The sequence below is a fragment of the Mustela nivalis genome (genome assembly GCF_964662115.1).
Source record: "Mustela nivalis genome assembly, chromosome: 2".
NCBI lineage: Eukaryota > Metazoa > Chordata > Mammalia > Carnivora > Mustelidae > Mustela > Mustela nivalis.
In genome coordinates this window covers 180,319,939-180,340,429 of record NC_139021.1, presented here as the reverse complement: position 1 = coordinate 180,340,429, position 20,491 = coordinate 180,319,939, and the positions used below count along the sequence as shown (strand labels likewise).

Genomic DNA, 20,491 nt, shown 5'->3' with positions numbered 1-20,491 from the left:
CTCAGAGAAATGAGGAAACTATCAAAGAGAAATCTGAAACTAGCAGAGGTTGGCTTGTAAGGTTTAAGGAAAGATGCAGTCAGTCTCCAGACATCAAAGTGCAAGGTCCATCAGCAAGTGATACAAGAGCTGCAGCAGGTTTTCCAGATCTCGCTGAAGATCACGAATGCAGAGAGCTACACTGAACAACAAATTTTCAACGTAGGTGAAAAAGTCTTCTACTGGAAGATGATGCCATCTGGGACTGTCCACAGCTAGAGAGAAGTCAGTGCGGGCTTCAAAGGATAATCTGACTCCCTTATTAAGGAGCTCATGCAGCTGGACACTTTAAGCTGAAGCCAGTGCTCACTGACCATTCCAAAAGGACCCTTAAAAATGCTAAATGCACTCTCCTCTATAGAAGAACAACAAAGCCTGGATGACAGCACATCCACTTTGAGTGTAATTTGCTAAATATTTTATATATTTATATATATGTAATTTGCTGAAGATTTTAAATGCCTAATGCTTACCCCTCAGGTAAATAAAAAAACTTTCAAATTATGACTGACAGTCATAAGACATAATGACAGACAGACATATGACAGACAGCACTGATAGTTCACCTGATCACCCAAGATGGAGACAGACAGCCAGAATGTTTTCATGCCTGCTAACACAACACTCATTCTGCAGCCCATGATCAAGGAGTAATTTCACCCTTCAGGTCATTATTCCAAGTAAGCCCACAGCTAGCTGCCACACACACGGATTCCACAGAGGCATCTGGGCAAAGAAACAGAAAACCTTCTGGAAAGGATTCACCATTCTGGATGCAACTAAGAACATTTATGATTCATGGAAAGAAGTCAAAATAATATCTACAGGCGTCTGGAAAAAGCGGATTCTAACCCTCACAGATGACTTGGAGGGGTTCAAGACCTGAGTGAAGAAGTCACCACAGCTATGGTGGGAATAACAACAGAGCCAGAATGAGAAGCAGCGCGTCGAGATGGGATTGAAGCGCTGTGATCTCACGACAGAACTTGAACAGATGAGGACTTGCTTGGGATGGACGAGCAGAGAGTGATTTTTTGCAACGGACTCTAATCCTGGTGAAGATGCTGTGAAGGCTGGTGAAATGCCAGCAAAGGCTTGAGACGGTCACATAAACTTGACTGGTGCAGCAGCAGCAGGATTTCAGAGGACGGACTCCGATGCTGAAAGGAATTCTGACTGGGTAAAATGCCATCAAACACATACATCACATGCTACAGAAAAATCATCTGTGAAGAGTCAACTGATGCAGCAAACTTTGCTGTCATCTTATTTTAAGAAACGGCCACAATCCCCTGATCCGCCAGCAGTCATCAATGTTGAGGCAAGACCCTCCACCAGCAAAAAGACTACGACTCACTGAAAGCTCAGATGATGGCTAGGGTCTCCTACCAATCAACTATTTTTAAAATTAAGGCATGTATAGTTTATTAAGACTTCATGTTGCACACTTAACTACAGACTACACTTTCATACGCACTGGGAAGCCAAAGTTTCCTTCGTTTCACTTTACTACAATATCACTTTACTGCAGTGGTCTGAAACGGAACCCACACTATCTCCGAGGTATGCCTGTGTGCATGATACATCCAATCACGTCACCATCATGGCTTGCCAGCCAGAGAGCTTTTTAATGTTTTTAAGGTGACCTCAAATTCTTCCTGTCTTACATTATGCTTTGATCTATACTTTAGCTCTCAAAAAAGAAAGGCTACTGCTTCCATTTACACTCACTGATACTTAGTATGTACTTACTCTGGGTCAGGCTATTGGAGGCACCAGATCTTCCACAATGAAACACAACAAAATCTCTATTCTCATGGAGTTTAAGTTCTAATGGACTTCACATAACCCCTCAATACTGACCAAAAAATTCACAAGTGCTGAAAAATTACACAGAGGCACTAGGGGCACAGAGTTTTTTGGAGTAAGGCCATTATCATTATTCAATTAAGTGTAAAAGGAAGAAAACACATTTTAATTAACTCAGCTTCTTTCAGCCTCAATTTTTCTCATTTATGATAACAGAGATAATGTATATACAGAACCAAGAAAACACTGTAAGTCAAGACCAGTCATATACTTGGTTGGATGCTGGGTAAAAAATATACATATATATATACACACACACACACACAGGATCCCCCGCTATCTGAAAGATTGCTTCGTACCCCTTCACCTTTACTAAAGACCTATCTTGGCACCTGTTTTTGCTAGCCAAAAAGAAACCCGATGAGGATTGTCACTTCTACAAGATGGTAACCGCACTCTGCTTTACTCCATTTCAGCTAACAAAAGGATTCCCAGGAATGCTCTACTTTCAAATAGCAGGGAAAACTGTCTACACAAAGGACATTTCTGAGATAACTAGAAGATGTGATAGAAGATGTGTATCCTGGATAATAGTCCTTGCTGATTTTCTCAGATGTGGTAGTAAGGACTCGCTTAGGTAAGAGACTATCCTTGTTCTTCAATGATATAGAGAGATACTGTCAGGGGAAAAGCATCATGGGGACTTAAACCAAATGGCAAAGGGAGGTGTTTACATATGTAGAGATGAAGCATATGTGGAGGTACAGATTAACAACTAGGCAGGAAATATTGGGGTCCGTTGCACAGATACATATATATATATTTTTTTTTAATGTAAATCTTTTTTTTTTTAAGATTATTTATTTATTTATTTGACAGAGAGAGATGACAAGCAGGCAGAGAGGCAGGCAGAGAGAGGGGAGGAAGCAGGCTCCCTGCCAAGCAGAGAGCCCGATGTGGGGCTCGATCCCAGGACCCTGGGATCATGACCTGAGCCGAAGGCAGCGGCCCAACTCACTGAGCCACCCAGGCGCCCCCATATATATATTTTTTAACTTTACTGTGGATTTCAAAATTCGCAAGGTAAAATGTGGTCTGAAGATTATGTGCCTCAGGAAGAAAAGAAATCTCGTAATACAATGCTAACAATCTTAAATTTCAACATAAACATGAATTCATAATACTTAAAAATATGAGCAAAGACCTATTTAACTTAAAATGTTTCTACTTCAAAGCTTAGCAAAATCTATCAAAATGTTTAAAGCGTCTTAATGTGCAAAAAACCAAAGTTTTCCCTCCAGCTTCCACAGAAAACATAAGAGGCAAAAAGTATCCCAACACACACACACACACACACACACACACACACACACACACACACACACAGTATCCCAACACTAGGGAAATGATGCAGCAAGAGCACGTGGTTTTCCACAGGGAAGGACAGCCGCTCACCAATGTGAACAGTCATGCAGGCTGTCATGCAGGGCTTTCCGAAGCACCGAGTCCTTGTCGTAAATGCCCCAGGTAGCCTGGAGCACGGAATCAAGCAAGCAGTCTCCTGCAGTCCGGTTCCAAAGTGCGTACAGCCGACTGTCCAAGCGCGTAGCCAACTCCAAAGACCAGTTTATAATTGGGGATTCTTCTTCTAACTCTATATAAGGAATTTAAGTAACATGTTCATTTTCATGCAATTTAGGACTATTCACTGGAAGAAAGAACCCATTCTCTAGATGTTAAGCTGATGTTCATTTACTATTAAACAACTAAATAAATCTGATCAAGTGGAATACAAACCTTCCAAGTAGTTGAAACATCTGTGGCCCTAGAATAATTTTCTCAACTTTTTTTTTTTTTTTAAAGACTTTATTTATTTGACACAGAGAGAGAAACCACAGCAGACAGAGGGGGAAGCAGGGGCGGGGTGGGGAGCAGGCTCCCCACCGAGCAGAGAGCCCAGTCTCTGTGGGGCTCGATGCCAGGACCCTGGGATCATGACCTGAGCCGAAGGCAGAGGCTTTAACCTCCTGAGCCACCCAGGTGCCCCAATTTTCTCAACTTTTAAGTTCTTTACTATTTGCTGAGAATGCTTAACATGGAAATAGACACATTCTAGAACAGGTAGTAAAAAACCAAGGCTTAAAAACTTTTATACCCTTATTCCACCACAATTAAGAGCCATGAATGAGCATTCTTAAAATTTTATTCCAGTTTTATCAAGATATAATGAACAGAATGAGCATTTTTAACAGCACTATGTGACACTGCTCCTAAGGACTTTACATTTTCAATTAAAGTAAAAATAAAACAAGTCAACCATACACTGAACTGCTCTAAGCCTTAAAAAGCAAAGAGTGTATGGATATTGAACTAAATCACATTAATTCCACACTTACCTTTTTGAACATCTCTATCAAGCACCTCATCAAATAGTTTTTCCTGGACTGTTGAAGGCAAGTCTTCAATATCTACAAAGAAAAAAACAGACTTAGAAGATTTTCTTATGTCTCATAACTTAACAAATTTGATATAAGGATCTAAGAGTGACTTCCTCTAAAATAGTTCTCTTGCTGGGACAGCTAGGTGGTTCAGTCCAACTCTTGGCTTCAGCTCAGGTCATGATTCCAGGGTTGTGAGATCAAGCCCCACACTGGGTGCTGGGCACAGAGTCTGCTTGAGATTCTACCCCCTTCCACTGCCCACTACTTATGTGCTCTCTCAAATAAATAAAAAAAAATTTTTTTTTAAAGTCCTTCCTTGCAGTGAAGACTGTCAAGTGGCTTTTTGTAAAAAAAAAATAATATGCACGTATAATGTGTGTGCATGAATGGAACATGAAAGATTTCCTTTCTATACTTCACTAGCAAAACTGGTAACTAAAAACAATAAAAAGAGTATTTGGACCGATAATTACATGTAACTATTATCAAAAAGATAAGAGATAATAATGTTGGCAAGGATGTGGGGAAAGGGAACCCTTGTGCACAGGTAGTGGAATGTAAGCTGGTGCAGCCACCATGGAAAACAATATGGAGGTTCCTCAAAATGTCAGAAGTATCACGATCCAGCAATCCCACATCTGCGCATACCTCCAAAGGGAATGAAAACAGGATAATGAAGAGGTACTAAACTCCTATGTGTGTTGCAGCATTACTCACAACAGCCCAGATCTAGACAATGGATGATCTAAGATGGGTGAGGCTCCACTTCCTCATGTCACAACTGAGGGTTGCTGGGGGGAGGGGGCTGGGAGAGGGTAGTGGGGTTATGGACATTGGGGAGGGTATGGCTATGGTGAGAGCTGTGAAGTGTGTAAACCTGGCGATTCGCAGACCTGTACCCCTGGGGATAAAGATACATATGTTTATAAAAAAATAATAATAAATTTAAAAAAAAAAGAAAAGCTGGGGGAGGCTGTAAAATGGAGTGTTACTCAACCAGGTGAAAGAAAGAAATCCTGCCATTTGCAACAACCCGGGTGAACACTGAGGGCATTAGGCTAAGTGGAATTAGCCAGAGAAAAACAAATTAAATACTGCATGGTAACACTTCCATAAGGGCTCTTTAAAAAAAACAAACAAACAAACAAACAAAACCATACACACAAAAAACCCTCATAAAAACAGGGTAGAAAAGAGGTTGCATGGGGGGGGTAGGGGGTAGTGAAGAAAAGAGAGATTGATAAAAGGGTACCAAAACACCCAAGCTATAAAATGAATAAAGCTGAACACCTAACGTCAAAACCATGGATAAATTTGCTAGCAGAGTGAAACTTTTATGTTCTCACCGAAACAGATAAATAAACCAAATATGTAAGACAATGGGTGTGTTAATTAACTAGATGGAGGAAACCCTTTCACACAAAGTATGAGCCAAAGGCAGCGGCTTAACCACTGAGCCACCCAGGCGCCCCAAATTAGATCTTTAAAAAAAAGGAAAAAAATTGGGGTGCCTGGGTGGCTGAGTGGGTTAAAAGCCTCTGCCTTCGGCTCAGGTCATGATCCCAGGGTCCTGGGATCGAGCCCCGCATCCAGCACTCTGCTCCACAGGGAGCCAGCTTCCTCCTCTCTCTCTCTCTCTCTCTCTGCCTACTTGTGATTTCTCTCTGTCAAAGAAAATAAATAAAATCTTTGAAAGAAAGAAAAAAGCTTAGTTATTATCTCCCTACCATTTGTAAACGTCCTTGTTCATGTCAATATAAAAGCTCAAGACACTCAGAACCAAGTTGGAAGCGTTATTTTAGAAACTTCTGGTATATATAATGAGTGAAGAACATACTGACACTGCAAAAGAATGCCAGTATCTTTGATTCAAATAATGACTCCACCCATCAAAAGCCAGAGTTCTAATCCTATCTGTTAATATCAATAACCAATACCCACATAATTTTAAAATAGGTAGGAAAAAGGAAAAAAGAGTACACTGATATCATAAACTAAACCTGAAGGGAAAAATAAACGCGTTTTAAAATATCTAAGGCCCACACAGAAATCAGTTATATCAGCTGCTATCTTCCTACCAGATCCAAAGCATAAATTTACAAGAAGCCCTTGTACTGGTCACTTCTGGGTAGTCAAATAATTTAAAATGCACATATAGTAGCTTAAGTTACCTGCTTTCTAACAGAAACAATTTCACTCACACATTTAAAAAAAAAAAAAAAGGAATCATAATAGAGTGAAAATTTCTTTTCACATTGAAATTTGGAGTTACCTGCTGGCAACGTAAATGTTACAAGGTCAGTTAGAAAATAGCAAGCAAAATCCCCCTTTCTCTGATGAAGAGAGGCAGCTATCTCTCGCCGGATCTGCTCTGTCAGTTCAGGACACACCATTGCTGGAATACACTTTGCTGCTTGTTGAGACACCTTAAATACAAAAGAAACTTTCCTCTGCATCTCATTTATCATTAACAAAAGCAGAAAACAACAGTATTTAAGAGAAATTACCAAACCTTCCCAGTAACTCAGGGTGGTGTTTAATTTTAAAACAGATAAGGGATTAACTCCTCACCAGTGGAAATATGTCTCGGTACAACTCTGCAGGAAAATAGCCAAAAAATGCTTTACCTTCTGACTCAGGAAATTCACTTCTTAGGAATTTATCCCAAGGAAATATATAAAGAATTAGATTAAAACATGATGTAAAATGGTAGTGTTCGCAAAGGTTCATCCTAGGACAGGGAGGGAGGACAGAAAACCACCTGAGACTAAGCATCATGCCCACAATAAAAGCATTCTTTAAAAAACAAACAAAAAAAACTACACACAGGAAATTTCAGCTCATGGAGAAAGATGAAAAGTACAAACACTCTTCTGCTGGGTTAAGAATACCTCAAGTACCCTGACGTAGAATAAAGAAAGCATGATATTTTTAAAGGGTTAGTTTTCCACTGACCTCAAATCCCTCCCCATTGGTTATAACTCTGAATATTTAAAGAAGCAATCGGCTTCTCTCCAAGTGTAGAACAGACAACAAACCTTCGAAGTACAGCCGGCCGGACAGGAATGAAATGGGAGCAGTGCCGTGCTAGTGAGCACTAAGACAGAGAACTTCTAAGTAAGAGCATGGCTAGAACTTTCCTTTTCTCTTTAATGATGGACAGCAACAAATGACGCAAAGATATTTTACATTTAAGCTGTATTCCTTTCGTGGAGTTTAAAATATCTGCATATGAAGAATTTTGAAATCAAAGGTGAGCATCTGCTGGAGAAGAAATGAGTCTGGTGTGAACCCCGGGTGAGTCAGCTCTGCTTTCTGCTGTCACTAGAGACTGCAGCCACCAAACCTGGACACCGTTCCCTATCCTTCATATCTAGCCTCTTCAACCTTATGACTCTCAACCATCTCCTTAGGTTACTAATTCTTACCGTAGGGCACATGAACTTGGGAAGGACCTGTGAATCTGAATAGGAATTTTCATTAGATTTAAATCCTTCCGGGGCGCCTGGGTGGCTCAGATGGTTAAGCATCTGCCTTCAGCTCAGGTAGTGATCTCTGGGCCCTTGGGATGGGGTGGGGTGGGGCTCCTGGCTCAGAAGCGAGTCCGCTTCTCCCTCTTCCTCTCCCCCTGCGCCCAAGTTCATTCTCTCTCAGTCTCTCTCTCTCTCAGTATCTGTCTCAAACGAATAAATAAAATCTTTTTTTTTAATTTAAATACTTCATTTTCACTAGCCTCCTGTCTATATTTAAAATGCATTCTCTTATATATCACAAATCTAATATTCTAAAAACTATCATTTCAATATAACTGATTTCTGCAATCTTACTTTTATCTTAGGCATTTAAAAGACAGTATTATGAAAAGGAGTCCATAGGTTCCACCACATTACCAACAGAGTCCACAATCTAAAATCCAATTAAGGGGCACCTGGGTGGCTCAGTGGGTTAAGCTTCTGTCTCTGGCTTGGGTCATGATCCCGGGGTCCTGGGATAGAGCCCCTGCATCGGAGTCTCTGCTCAGCAGGGAGCCTGCTTCCCCCGCCTCTCTCTGCCTGCCCCTCTGCCTACTTGTGATCTCTGTCTGTCAAATAAATGACTAAAACCTTTAAAATAATAATAATAATAATAAAATCCAATTAAAACCGCAGCCCCAGACACATATCCCATAATATAAATGTTCTTCTGGTCTCATCCCAAAAGTACCTGGGCTCCCTCTGCAAGCACATCCCTTAGTCCAATCTCCCTACTGGCCCCTTCAGTTCTGTCCTCTGGAGCACCCAACTCCACTGAGATGACATTCCACAACCAATTTTGTTCTTACCCTGGAAATCTACCCCACTCCCACCTCTCCCACAGTTGGTCTAGGTGTTCCAGAGAATATGGGGGAAATGATGAGATGTTACTTCCTAAGTTTGGTTCCGTCTAGAAGACCCTGAAGCTTCCATCTGGATGACTTTCCTATGCCTTCTGTCCGTCAGATCACTTAGTTCTGGTGAAACCTGCCCTCTGGAGGGGCCCATGTGACCAGGATTTGAAGCTTCCCACCACCAGTCATGCAAGTATCCCTGGATCCAGATCCTCCCACCTGTCAAGCCTTCTGACACCTGCAGCTCAGACAATGTGGCTGTAAGCTCATGAGACCATATGCCAAAACTGCTCAGCAGAGGAGCTCCTCAATTCCCTACACTCAGAAACTGCCTGAAGGTATTAACTGTCGTTGTCTAAAAGGAGGTGCTAAATGAAGGCGACCTGTTTAGGCAGTAAATATTAAGTACCATGGGGTTCTATTGCCCTCTCACTGTTAGTCCCCAGATGCTCTTAGGAGGTCAGTGACTTGTAACAGTCCCGAACTTTCTCACAGCCCTCCACCAGGCTGAGAGGTGTCCAGGAATCCCCCAAAGGACTTGAGCCTTGATTCACAGCTGCCCTCTCTATCCCGTCTCCTGCCACCACCATCAACTACAGCTCTACACACTTGCTCTGCCAATACAACAACGCAAATAGAGCCAGACCTCAAGTCCTACAGAAACTACCTCTAATTGTTCCATCCCCTGGCTCCAGAACTCTGGTCCTTTTTTAATCACATTGCTGCTTTTCAAACAGACCCTTTTTCTATTACAGTAAACCTGCCCCTTGTTTTCACCATTACTATCCCATAAGCCCTTCCATTTCCCTTTTTGGTGCCTCTGGGGTCACTGGATTCTTATCAAACTGAACTACGGCTAGCCATTTCAATCATGTTTTCAGGTAACCTTCATATTCCTTAATCCCTCCCAGTGCTTTCTATATAATGGTTCCCAATATTGGCAAATTTGAATATGCAATATGCATATGCGTACCACAGAAGCAATTTACTGAGAAAATCTGAATCCACAACTGATCTGACAAGTTTAGCATGAGTTTATAAAGGGAGTAAAAGAAATCTGAAACATTTAAGAACAGTTTAGGAAAACATTACATCAAAAACGAAAATTAATGAACACATTTCCTTCATATAAAATGTTTAACCAAAATGTCATACTGACCTCTGTTAGCAGTATTGCTAGCATATCCTGCCTCTGAAAACGTATAGCCAGATGTACAAGAGTATAGCCAACATCAAAAGCAGAAGGACGGTTTAGCAAACGCACTTCGTCTGCAGTGAGCTGACGGGCAATGTCTCCTCCTGATGACTTGTACGCTTCTATAGCAGCTAAATCACCTTCTACAACCCCTAGAACAAGGAGCAAGATAGAAAAAAGTTTATTTCTATTTTTCTTCAAAAAGCATAAATCTGTTACATTCACTCTAAACCCTTTTAAGTGTTTCTCCAGGATTTCTGGATCCCAGGACAACATTTAAGTGTCCTAAAGAACATTAAGGAAAACTAGTGTATTCCTCTCCCTTTAATTTCTTTCTAGAACTAGAACTACCTATTTAGGTACTTACCTTCACATCAGCACTGGCTCCACGCTCGAGGCTGAGAGGAACCGTTAGATTTTATCAACTGGACCAAAGATCAGCAATCCTGATATGAGAAACCAAATTTTAGGGGCACCTGGGTGGCTCAGTGAGTTAAGCCTCTGCATTCCACTCAGGTCATGATCTCAGGGTCCTGGGATTAAGCCCCACATTGGGCTCTCCGCTCAGCAGGGAGCCTGCTTCCCCCACCCCATCTGTCTGCTTCTCTGCCTACTTGTGACTTCTCTGTCAAATAAATAAATAAAATCTTTAAAAAAAAAAAAAAAAAAAAAAACTTTACAGAAGACACTAAACTTCTACTCTGGTCCTGACTACAGAAACCAAGGAGACAGGGATGTGCTTCCTGTCGGCTTTGGGCTCTCTTGCCTTTTAAACCTGCATTTTTTAAGCTGAATCAAAACAAATGCTGAGCCTTCCATACTACTGTTTAGCTATGAAATAATTCAGAGCAATTAAAACCATTTTCAGGAGCGCCTGGGTGGCTCATTAGGTTAAAGCCTCTGCCTTCGGCTCAGGTCACAATCCCAGGGTCCTGGGATCGAGCCCTGCATCAGGCTCTCTGCTCGGCGGGTGGCCTGCTTCCTCCTCTCTCTCTGCCTGCCTCTCTGCCTACTTGTGATCTCTGCCTGTCAAATAAATAATAAAATCTTTAAAAAAAATTTTTTTTTCAATATAAGTTAAAGTTAGTAAGATTTTGATTTCAGAACCTCTCAAAGCTGAATCTTCCTTATACTCATTAAGTATTACTATAGTAAATACTTGAACCAGGTGAGTTAGAAGAAAAAATATGCTAAAATAAAACATTACAAACTAGTTGGGGGTAGAGAGACAAAACAAGTATCACTTTTTCCAAATCCATAAAGAACTTTTTGTTCCCACTAAACCATGTTACTAAACTTAACACAAATTAGTATTAGGTGAAGACAGTACTCCTATTTACTGAGCAGTACAGTACACACCTATGAATAAATACCCTTGGCAAAGTACAATGGTGTAGGTAAGCTTCAAATAAACAACAAATAGTGTTTTACACACACACACACACACACACCCCAAGACTGAAGGACCATATAATTTTTTTTTTAAAGATTTTGTCTATTTATTGACAGAGAGCGAGAGAGAGAGATCACAAGAGGCAGAGAGGCAGGCAGAGAGAGATGGGGGAAGCAGGCTTCCTGCTGAGCAGAGAGCCTGATTGGAGGCTCCATCCCAGGACCCTGAGATCATGACCTGAGTGGAAGGCAGAGGCTTAACCCACTGAGCCACCCAGGTGCCCCAGGACCATATAATTTTAATTTTAAGTGTCCTAACTTATATCAAGAAAAATTTGTTGGGTAAAATGCTGATACCAGCTAAAAATATTCTTACTGTATTTTTTAAAAATTCACTTCTTAATGCCATCTTAAATTAGAAATCAAAGAAATAAGAGCTATTCCTTGGAGTCTAACAGATTGTACAATGCAACAATTCCTCCCAGTTATTAAAAATAACAAAACTTTAAAATAATTCCCATATTCCTAAATGCCCATGATCTGCAAAGCACTGTCTATGCTAGGCAATGTGAGAAACACAAATAGGAACAACAGGATTCCTATCCTCCAAACAGTCCTTTCTCATCACATTTACGGGCTATAAAAGGCCAGCTTCAAAGTTTTCAGACTCTGTAGTCGAAGATGCTTTCTGCAAATCTAGACCCACTCCCCAAAAAAGGATACCCTGCCGCCGACACAGACCTTTTTCAGGTGAAGAAATCCATGATATCAAATGAGAACAACTTCTTACAGGAACTTTTCTTTTCATGGCCACATAGGTTAATACTTCTTCAATATAAATGCCTAAGTACAGCTGTCACTCCCATTCCCAATATACAAAACGGCTTTAAAACAATCTTAGGAGGCCCAGTGCCCTGAATAAGTCATCAGGGCTAAAATGTGATACGACTGGCAGGAATCTTCTCCAAAGGGCAAGCCTTAAGAATAGAAACAGAGGGGGACGCCTGGGTGGCTCAGTTGGTTGAGCAGCTGCCTTTGGCTCAGGTCATGATCCCAGCATCCTGGGATCGAGTCCCACATCGGGCTCCTTGCTCGGCGGGGAGCCTGCTTCTCCCTCTGCCTCTGCCTGCCATTCTGTCTGCCTGTGCTCGCTCTCTTTCTCTCTCTCTGATAAATAAATAAAATCTTTAAAAAAAAAAAAAAAAAAAAAGAATAGAAACAGAGGAACCTCCATGCTGTGCTGAGCGAAGTCAGTCAATCAGAGAAAGACAATTCTCATATGATCTCCCTGATATAAGGAATTTCAGAGGCAGAGTGGGAGGCTTGTGGGGTAGGGAAGGAAAAAATTAAACAAGATGGGATCGGGAGGGAGATAAACCATAAGAGACTCTTAATTTCTCAAAACAAACTGAGAGTTGCTGGGAGGAGGCGGGTAGGGTTGGGTTATGGACATTGGGGAGGGTATGTGCTATGGTGAGTGCTCCGAGATGTGTAAGCCTGATGATTCACAGACCTGTACCCCTGGGTCAAATAATACAATATATGTTAATAAAAATAATAAAATACACACGCACACACAGGAATAGACACAGAAAGTCCTACTTGAAATAAAAACAATCTATGGTTAGAGTCAAGTACACAAAGAACTCTAAAATTTCTGCTTGTTTTAATGAACAGATGAGAATAACCAAAGAGAGCTCATAATTTTATGAATAATCTAATGCAGTTCTTCTCTTTAGAACCAAATATGCCCCACTGTTTCCTTCCATGTGTATGTATTTCCATACAGAAGCAACTACTTTTCATATCAGTCTTATCAAAGCTGTCACTATTTCTGGGTGCCTTCAGTATCACTGCACCTTTTACAGTTTATTATTTATAAAACATATATTTATAAAATTTCTTTATGACATAAGAAAAGCCACCTAAGGGCCAAAATGACTAATCAATTTACCTGAGAACACACACAAGAACCACCGCACAGAACATGGATACATCTGTGTACCTAGATGGGCACGAGCACCCACGTGCATGCACACACCTTCTTTTGTTTCCCAAAGACAAAGATGACTGCCAACCAACTTCTAAAATCAGTCTTCACTATTTTTAGCTAACTCACCATACAGCTGATGTTGGGAAGAATCTCATCTTAGAAAATTATTGCTTAGGAATTCATTTCCTCTGTCATGTTTGTGAGGGATTTCTGTCATTAGAAACTAACTAACATAATGGGGGGGGGGGGGTACAGACCAAACAGCACAGGGAAGTTGACAAACTGTGCTTTGCAATTATGATTTACAATGTCACCCAGCTGCCTTCAAATTGAGCATTTAAAAAATATATATAAATAGAACTTCAAATGGTAATCAGCACAGTATATGAATTCTACCTCAATAAAGAGGATACATATACACAAAAACAGGATTTCTATTCATCCAAATCAAAAAAAAAAAAAAACAAAACAACAACACCACCACCACAAAACAATTACTTCCTCCAACCGCAAACTCTGCACTGAACTCCAGAGAGGGTGTGCCGCGGCTCTCCGGCATGGAGCAAAACCAGGAAGTAGAAAATGAGATGAACGGACTAGAGAGTCTGTGCTCTATTCTTTATAGCATAAAATTCTCCAAATCTTCTAGAACATGAAAAACACAAACATAAATATAGGCACAAAGTAGTATTTTAGAGAAAAAGATTTCATCATCTAACGTTTTGGGAATATAGGATTCCATTCTTTTCATTAACTATAATTAAGAACTTAGTTTTAGTTACCAGTGAGTTTTCAGCTACAAAGTACATTATTACAAGTTTCATGAGACTGTCACTGAATGGTCCAAACATTCAGTCTGTCTTTATGACACCTTGTTCAAAGACAGCTATTGATTACAGTTTCCAGTTTCTTAACAGATGGGCCTTCACTGTAAACGGCATATTTAAAAGGATGTGGCCCATACTCAGGTAAGATAAAGTTTTAGCTACTAAACATTTTCTACTGAGGGGACAAAGTTTAAGATTATACGCAAAGCAACTTACAAAAATGTCTTTTTGGAGATATTCACATAATATTTTTACCTCTTATATCAGGGGATAAAGGAAAGAAGGAAGAAGGGAGAAGAGTTGGTAGGGAGGAAAAGACAGCAAAATAAACGCAGGGGTAAAATCTCACTTTCTGTAATAATGACCAAGAAAAAGCAGAACCGTTCCAAGGGAAGAGGTGCTGTATACATGCCTCCTAGTTACTGACCTCTTGCACTCCCTCCAAGAGAGTAACTGAAGGATCTTTCTCTTAATATGTTTTCTGAAAATTTAACATGTCTATTACACGTTCTGTCGCTTCTTCTTCCGTGCTATGAAGGCAAATTAAAAGGACAGCTGAAGGCACTCTGAGAAGATTGACTTTATAAAACTAACCTACAGTCTCATCATACATTCGAAACTGACCGAATGAAACAAACACACAACCAAGTAGGCAGCGGTGCATAACTACAGATAATGCAGTGTTAACACACTTCTAAACCCATTAATACCTAAGGGTAAATGAAAGTTACTACATCTTGCAAAATATAAAGTTTAAAAAAAACAACTCATATTGTTCTAGAAGCTGGGCCAGGAATACAATTTAACATATTTTGAAGCCACAGGTCACAACTCACTGGGGACTTCACAGCTACTATGGAACTCCGTTGGTTAGAATATGGAGCTGGCTCATAGATGTTTAGAAAATAGACTTATTTTTTTCCCCCATATATGGCACAGTTTTCAAAGTTTCGCCTTATTTTCTTTTATGACATAAGATCATAATGGTAACTAACTTTGAAAAGAATGCCAAATGGTAAAAAAAAAGCCAGGACTTACCTGAGCCCCCATGGGCCAGCTCAACACTACCCTGGAGTTCTATGGTAGCTGTGACATCACAGCATGCTTTATGCTGTGGGGTCAGGGTGGACTTGGAGTCAGCTGGCACAACTGCAGGAGCCCTTAAAAAGAAAAGTTAGTTTTAAGTGGTAATGTTCACAATGTGCTTTACCATGGTCAGTAGAAAGATGCAGATGCGGTGGCTACAATGTCTGGAATGCTGTCTTCTACCCAGAGTTTAAGTCACTTAGGTGGTTTCACATATTTAAAGAAGGAAAAAAAAAGGAAAAAAAAAAACCCTGTACCACCCAGTAATACTTTTTCTTTCCACCCCTAACCATTTGGATATAGTCGATCATGAATTGGCTTAGATATTCATATTCACAACTAATTCCTTTAATAGTCAAACATGAGCTGCTTTTAGTAAAATGCCCTCAATATTTTTTAAGTGTATCTTCAAGTCAGCACAAGCTCAGGAGCAATCCCAGGAATAGTGAGCAGCCCAGACCACCTCCGAGAAGCATTATTCACATAATAACCAATCGCAGCAAGTGAAAATGAACCACTTCTAGTTCTAGAATAGTGCTATAGAATAACCTTTTCAAAAACTGAGATGAAAATCACAAATTGGAAATAAATTCTTTAATATACACTATATCCAGATGAGCTCCTATTCAATTCGGCCAATAAACTCACTCCGTTATAAAAACATTCTCTACAGAATAAAAGATTCAATGACTGAGAAGTCAAAATAATCTCTAACTAAGGCCTTCAACGACTCTATTATTTATCATGACAAACTATGCCAAATTTAATTCATACTCTGGCGCTCTTACGTCTTTACAGCTCTGATTAGACTCTTAACAACCCAACTGCTGCAGAAGTATAAATCCCCAAAGTCATGAAAAAATACCTGACTCGACAGATACCTTCAAGAGAAAGAAGATCTCGCCATATAGGAAGAATTACTGCTGAGAGCACCATGGAAGGACTTAAAGAACAGGTCACAAAGTTATCTTTGGGAAGGGGATGAGAGATGAGGGCCAGCATTAACTTAAAGGAACGTGAGTTCAAATTACAAGTCACTGAAAATACTGGCCAAAGAGTCAACTGAAAAGATAATTAGGGTTCTTAAAAACCTAGGCTTTCAGTTATATAAAACACTATATGTCAAAACCACATTCACCACTGAAAAATCAAGTCCCAAAAGTTTCCAACTACAAGTAAAAATTTTGCATACAACAGGGCCATGTTATCCTGGCTGCATCTGAAACCAAATTTTAGATTTTTAGAATTACACTATTTTAGATAGGCCCAAAGGAACTACTGAATAGTCTAGCCCACTCTCTTTCACACGTCATGAAAGAGTTTATAAAAGGAAAGACTCTTATGGACATATAATATTATACTGTTCATAGTTATGTCCATGCAACTCTTCTTCTAGCCAGAGATAGAATCAAGACAGAATCATCACAATGGAAGAGATGTTAAAAAGTTACTTAGTCCAAAAAAAAAAAAAAGTTCCTTAGTCCGTCTTAATAAGGCTCCCGGGTAGAAGCACAAAACTACAAAGTTCCTATGATTTGCCACCGCAAGAGTAAGTTCCAGTTTCAGTGAATACCCATGGCCACATGAGTATCCATGTTAAGTGGAGTGGTGGATTTTCCTCAAAAGTTTCAGGCCCACATATCCAACAACCCATTAGACAGTCCCACTACATCCTGTCTAAAATTGAACTTTCACGTCTCCTGCGTTTAGGAGAAACGATCCAACCCAAGTGTCCAAACCAAAACCCTGGACATCTTTCTTAACTCCTCTTCCCTTAGTCTCCATATCAACTTTGCCAAGTTTTGTCAATCCTGCCTTTTAAGTCTCTCAAATACATCCCCCATCCCATTTCCACTGCCTCTATTTTACCAGGTCAAGGCTGCACTCTCCCTCACTAAAATTACTCTAATGTTCTCTTTCCAGTGGGCAGCTTGCCTCAAGTGCTGCTCCATTCCAATCTAGTCTCCAAACTGACCACAGTGATCTTTCTAAACCACAAATCTGATTAAGGTGGTCTCCTTCTAAACGTTTACCACTGTCCTTATGTTAAGAGCTAAACCCCTCAACGAGGTCCACAGACCTTGAAAGGTCCAGCATCACCCCGCTGCATCACCCTGCGGCATCACCCCGCGGCACTACTCCGGAGCTCCCACACTACACCTCAACCCTGCTTAACTCCATCAGCTGTTCTCTTGACTCTAAGTGGTCTTAACACATGCAATTCCCTCAGATCAAAACACTCTTCCCTATTCTCTTTAAGGTTTTGGCTTCGATGTCACTTCCTCCTGAAACCCCTCTCCAGATCCTCTAGCACCTTATCCTTCCTCTACTAAGCTCATCACGCTCTACTGACTTACTAAATTTTATCTTCCTCTATCAGAGCACAAGCTCCCTGAAAGCCATGACTTCTTTCACAGTGCTTGGGAAAACACTCCATGAATATCTAAGTGTGAAAATAAATGGACCAACAAAGAAAAGGTAAAAAGTCAGTCCATTCTGAAGGGTGAAACAGAACAAACATTTGCCTTATCAGATCTTTAAATACATAATAAAGCCATAATTACTTAAACAAAAGTGATACTGATGTAAAAAATAAACAAAATAGCCTCAAAACAAATGTAGAATTATCCTATGTATAACAGAACCACCCAAATGGTATGGGGAAATAATTATCTAATAAATCATATTAATGGAATTTAGGAAAATATTTTAATTCTTAGTTCAATCTGAAAGACTGAGTAAAACAACAAGGATAAAGCATCATTAACATAATTCTCCCCACACTCCCCACAAAAAAAGCGGGGAGGAGGGAATTTGCAAATCCCGTTGCAAATATGACTGATGCAAGTTTTTAGTGTTAAGTGTTTATATTTAGACTTCATATAACTTGCTATAAAAATAAAAGGAAAATGGGCAGAAGACATAAATCAACAATTCACAGGGAAAAATACAAATGACTAGGCAAGATAGTATGCTTCCCTTACTAACTAATCCTAGCAAAGACCCAGCCACAACGTCACTCTGACCCTGCTGATGGGTTACAATCTGGGCAGTTCTTCCAGGCAGCTATTCACCAATATGCATATGTTCGTATCATCTGATCATGTAATTCCATTTCGTCGAACCTAAGAAAATAGTTCGAAATGCTGACAATTTTGCTCAGCAAAACACAATCAGAATAAAAAATGTTCAAATAACCCAAAGGCGGGCGCCTGGGTGGCTCAGTTGGTTGAGCAACTGCCTTCAGCTCAGGTCACGGTCCTGGAGTCCCGGGATCGAGTCCCGCATCGGGCTCCCAGCTCCATGGGGAGTCTGCTTCTCCCTCTGACCTTCTCGCCTCTCATGTTCTCTCTCACTGTCTCTCTCTCAAATAAATAAATAAAATCTTTAAAAAAAAAAAATAACCCAAAGGCTAAGGGGCAAGTTAAAGTATAGCAACTTAAATGTCCTATTATACACTCATTTTTCAAAAGATGAAACTTTTTTTAGATCAAAACATTGTTATTACTTCAGAATATAATGTTCAACAAAAGAAGTACAATTTCAATTACCTAAAAATAAGTAAATGTAAAAAAAACTGAAAATACACAATAACATGACAGATTTCCTCTAAACACGGATGCTTTACACTATTGTTTTTTCACGGCTTTTCTTATCTCTGAAATATTCTACAATGAGCATGCTCTGCTTTTATTATTTAAAAATGAACCAAACTCTCATATACTATTTTAAGAAGTCAGTACATAATGTCTAAACTTGACGAAACAAGAAGACTGGTGTGTCCTTCCAGAGATGAACAAAATATGGTAGGTACATACAGTATTATTCAGCCTTAAAAAGGAAGCAAGTTCTCACATGTGCTGCGACATGAATAAAGTCTAGAAACATTACACTAAATTAAACAAGAGAGTCACAAAAGAACACCATGTGATTCCACTTATGCAAGGTACCAAGAACAGTCAAATGCACAGTAGCAGAAACTAGAGTGACGGCTGCTGGGGGCTGGAGGGAGAGGGAGAGGGCAATCTCTTGTTCACGGATACAGAGTTCAGTTCTGCAAAATGAAAAAAGTTCCAGAAATGGATGGCGGTGATGGCTGCAGGATATGAACGTACTTAACGCCACTGAACTGTACATTTAAAAATGGTTAAGATGGTGGGGCACCTGCTTGGTGCAGACAGTTACTTGTCGACTCTTGGTTTTGGCTCAGGTGGTGATTTCAGGGTCTCGAAACTGAGCCCCATGTCCAGGTCCATGCTTAGGGGGAGTTGGCTTGAGATTCTCTCTCCCTCTCCCAGCCCCTTCCACTGTGCTCTAAAATAAATAAATAAATCTTCTTAAATAGTTTGGATGGCAAATTTTGTCACACGTATTTTACCACATTTAAAGTTTTTTTTTTTTTTTTTAAGTTTATTTATTTGACAGAAAAAGATCACAAGTAGGCAGAGAGACAGGCGGCGGGGAAACAGGATCCTTGCCAAGCAGGGAGCCCGATGCAGGGCTCGATCCCAGGACCCTGAGATCATGACCTGAGCCGAAGCCAGAGGCTTTAACCACTGAGCCACCCAGGTGCCCCCACATTTAAAAAGTTTTAAAAAAGAGAAAAAAAAACATGACACGAAGACATAATTCAGACATATCAGAGGTGCTGCTTTAAACAGTATCACCTCTGTAGTATTTCTCCCTCCCCCCCCAAAAAAAAGCTAAAACATTTTAATCTAATAATTTCCATATTGAGTGTCATTCTGTGAAAAAACTGCCTGGACTCTTTGCAAATGTTTATCTCATGAAAGAGTAAATAAAAAAACAATCAAAAACCATCTGAGGCACTGTTTAGAAATGAGGGGCCTAATAAGAGAACACTAATAGAGAAGATGTCCAGCCCTTGATTGGGGTTGCAGCAAAATCTATTAGTGAAACTGAGTATGGACTCTCAATATTAAATTTTCTGATAATCATATTATATAGTTTGCAGGGAAAATGTCTTTGTTTCAAGGACATACATGCTGAACTATATAGGGGCAAATGTCAAGACATCTGCAATTACCTCGCAAATTGTTCAGGAAATACAGAAAGAGAGTCAATGTGGCAAAGTATCAACAACTGGAAAATCTAGGTCAAAGGCATATAATATAGATAATACTTGTAACTTTTCTGCAGGTTTTGAGATTTCTCAGAATAGCAGCGCCTGGGTGGCTCAGTCGTTAAGTGTCTGCCTTCGGCTCAGGTCATGATCCTGGGGTCCTGGGATAGAGCCCCACATAGGGCTCCCTGCTCAGCGGGAAGCCTGCTTCTCCCTCTCCCACTCCCCCGGCTTGTGTTCCTTCTCTCACTGTCTCTGTC

General features: G+C 40.2%; 1 protein-coding gene across 6 annotated transcripts in view; it reads right to left on the bottom strand.

Annotated features, from left to right (window-relative positions):
* ZRANB1 (zinc finger RANBP2-type containing 1) overlaps nucleotides 1–20,491 on the bottom strand; it is a 58,712-nt gene that overhangs the window by 6,949 nt on the left and 31,272 nt on the right. For 4 of the 6 annotated variants that reach the window (XM_082721672.1, XM_082721673.1, XM_082721676.1 and 1 more), the window contains 4 exons: nucleotides 9,815–10,002; nucleotides 6,562–6,715; nucleotides 4,245–4,316; nucleotides 3,304–3,502 (listed from right to left, as the gene is read on the bottom strand). In XM_082721672.1, coding sequence (XP_082577798.1) covers nucleotides 3,304–3,502; nucleotides 4,245–4,316; nucleotides 6,562–6,715; nucleotides 9,815–10,002 — 613 coding nt within the window. Of the gene's footprint in view, nucleotides 1–3,303; nucleotides 3,503–4,244; nucleotides 4,317–6,561; nucleotides 6,716–9,814; nucleotides 10,003–15,100; nucleotides 15,223–20,491 lie in introns of all 6 variants that reach the window. The other 2 variants (XM_082721677.1, XM_082721675.1) reach the window with 1 other exon arrangement.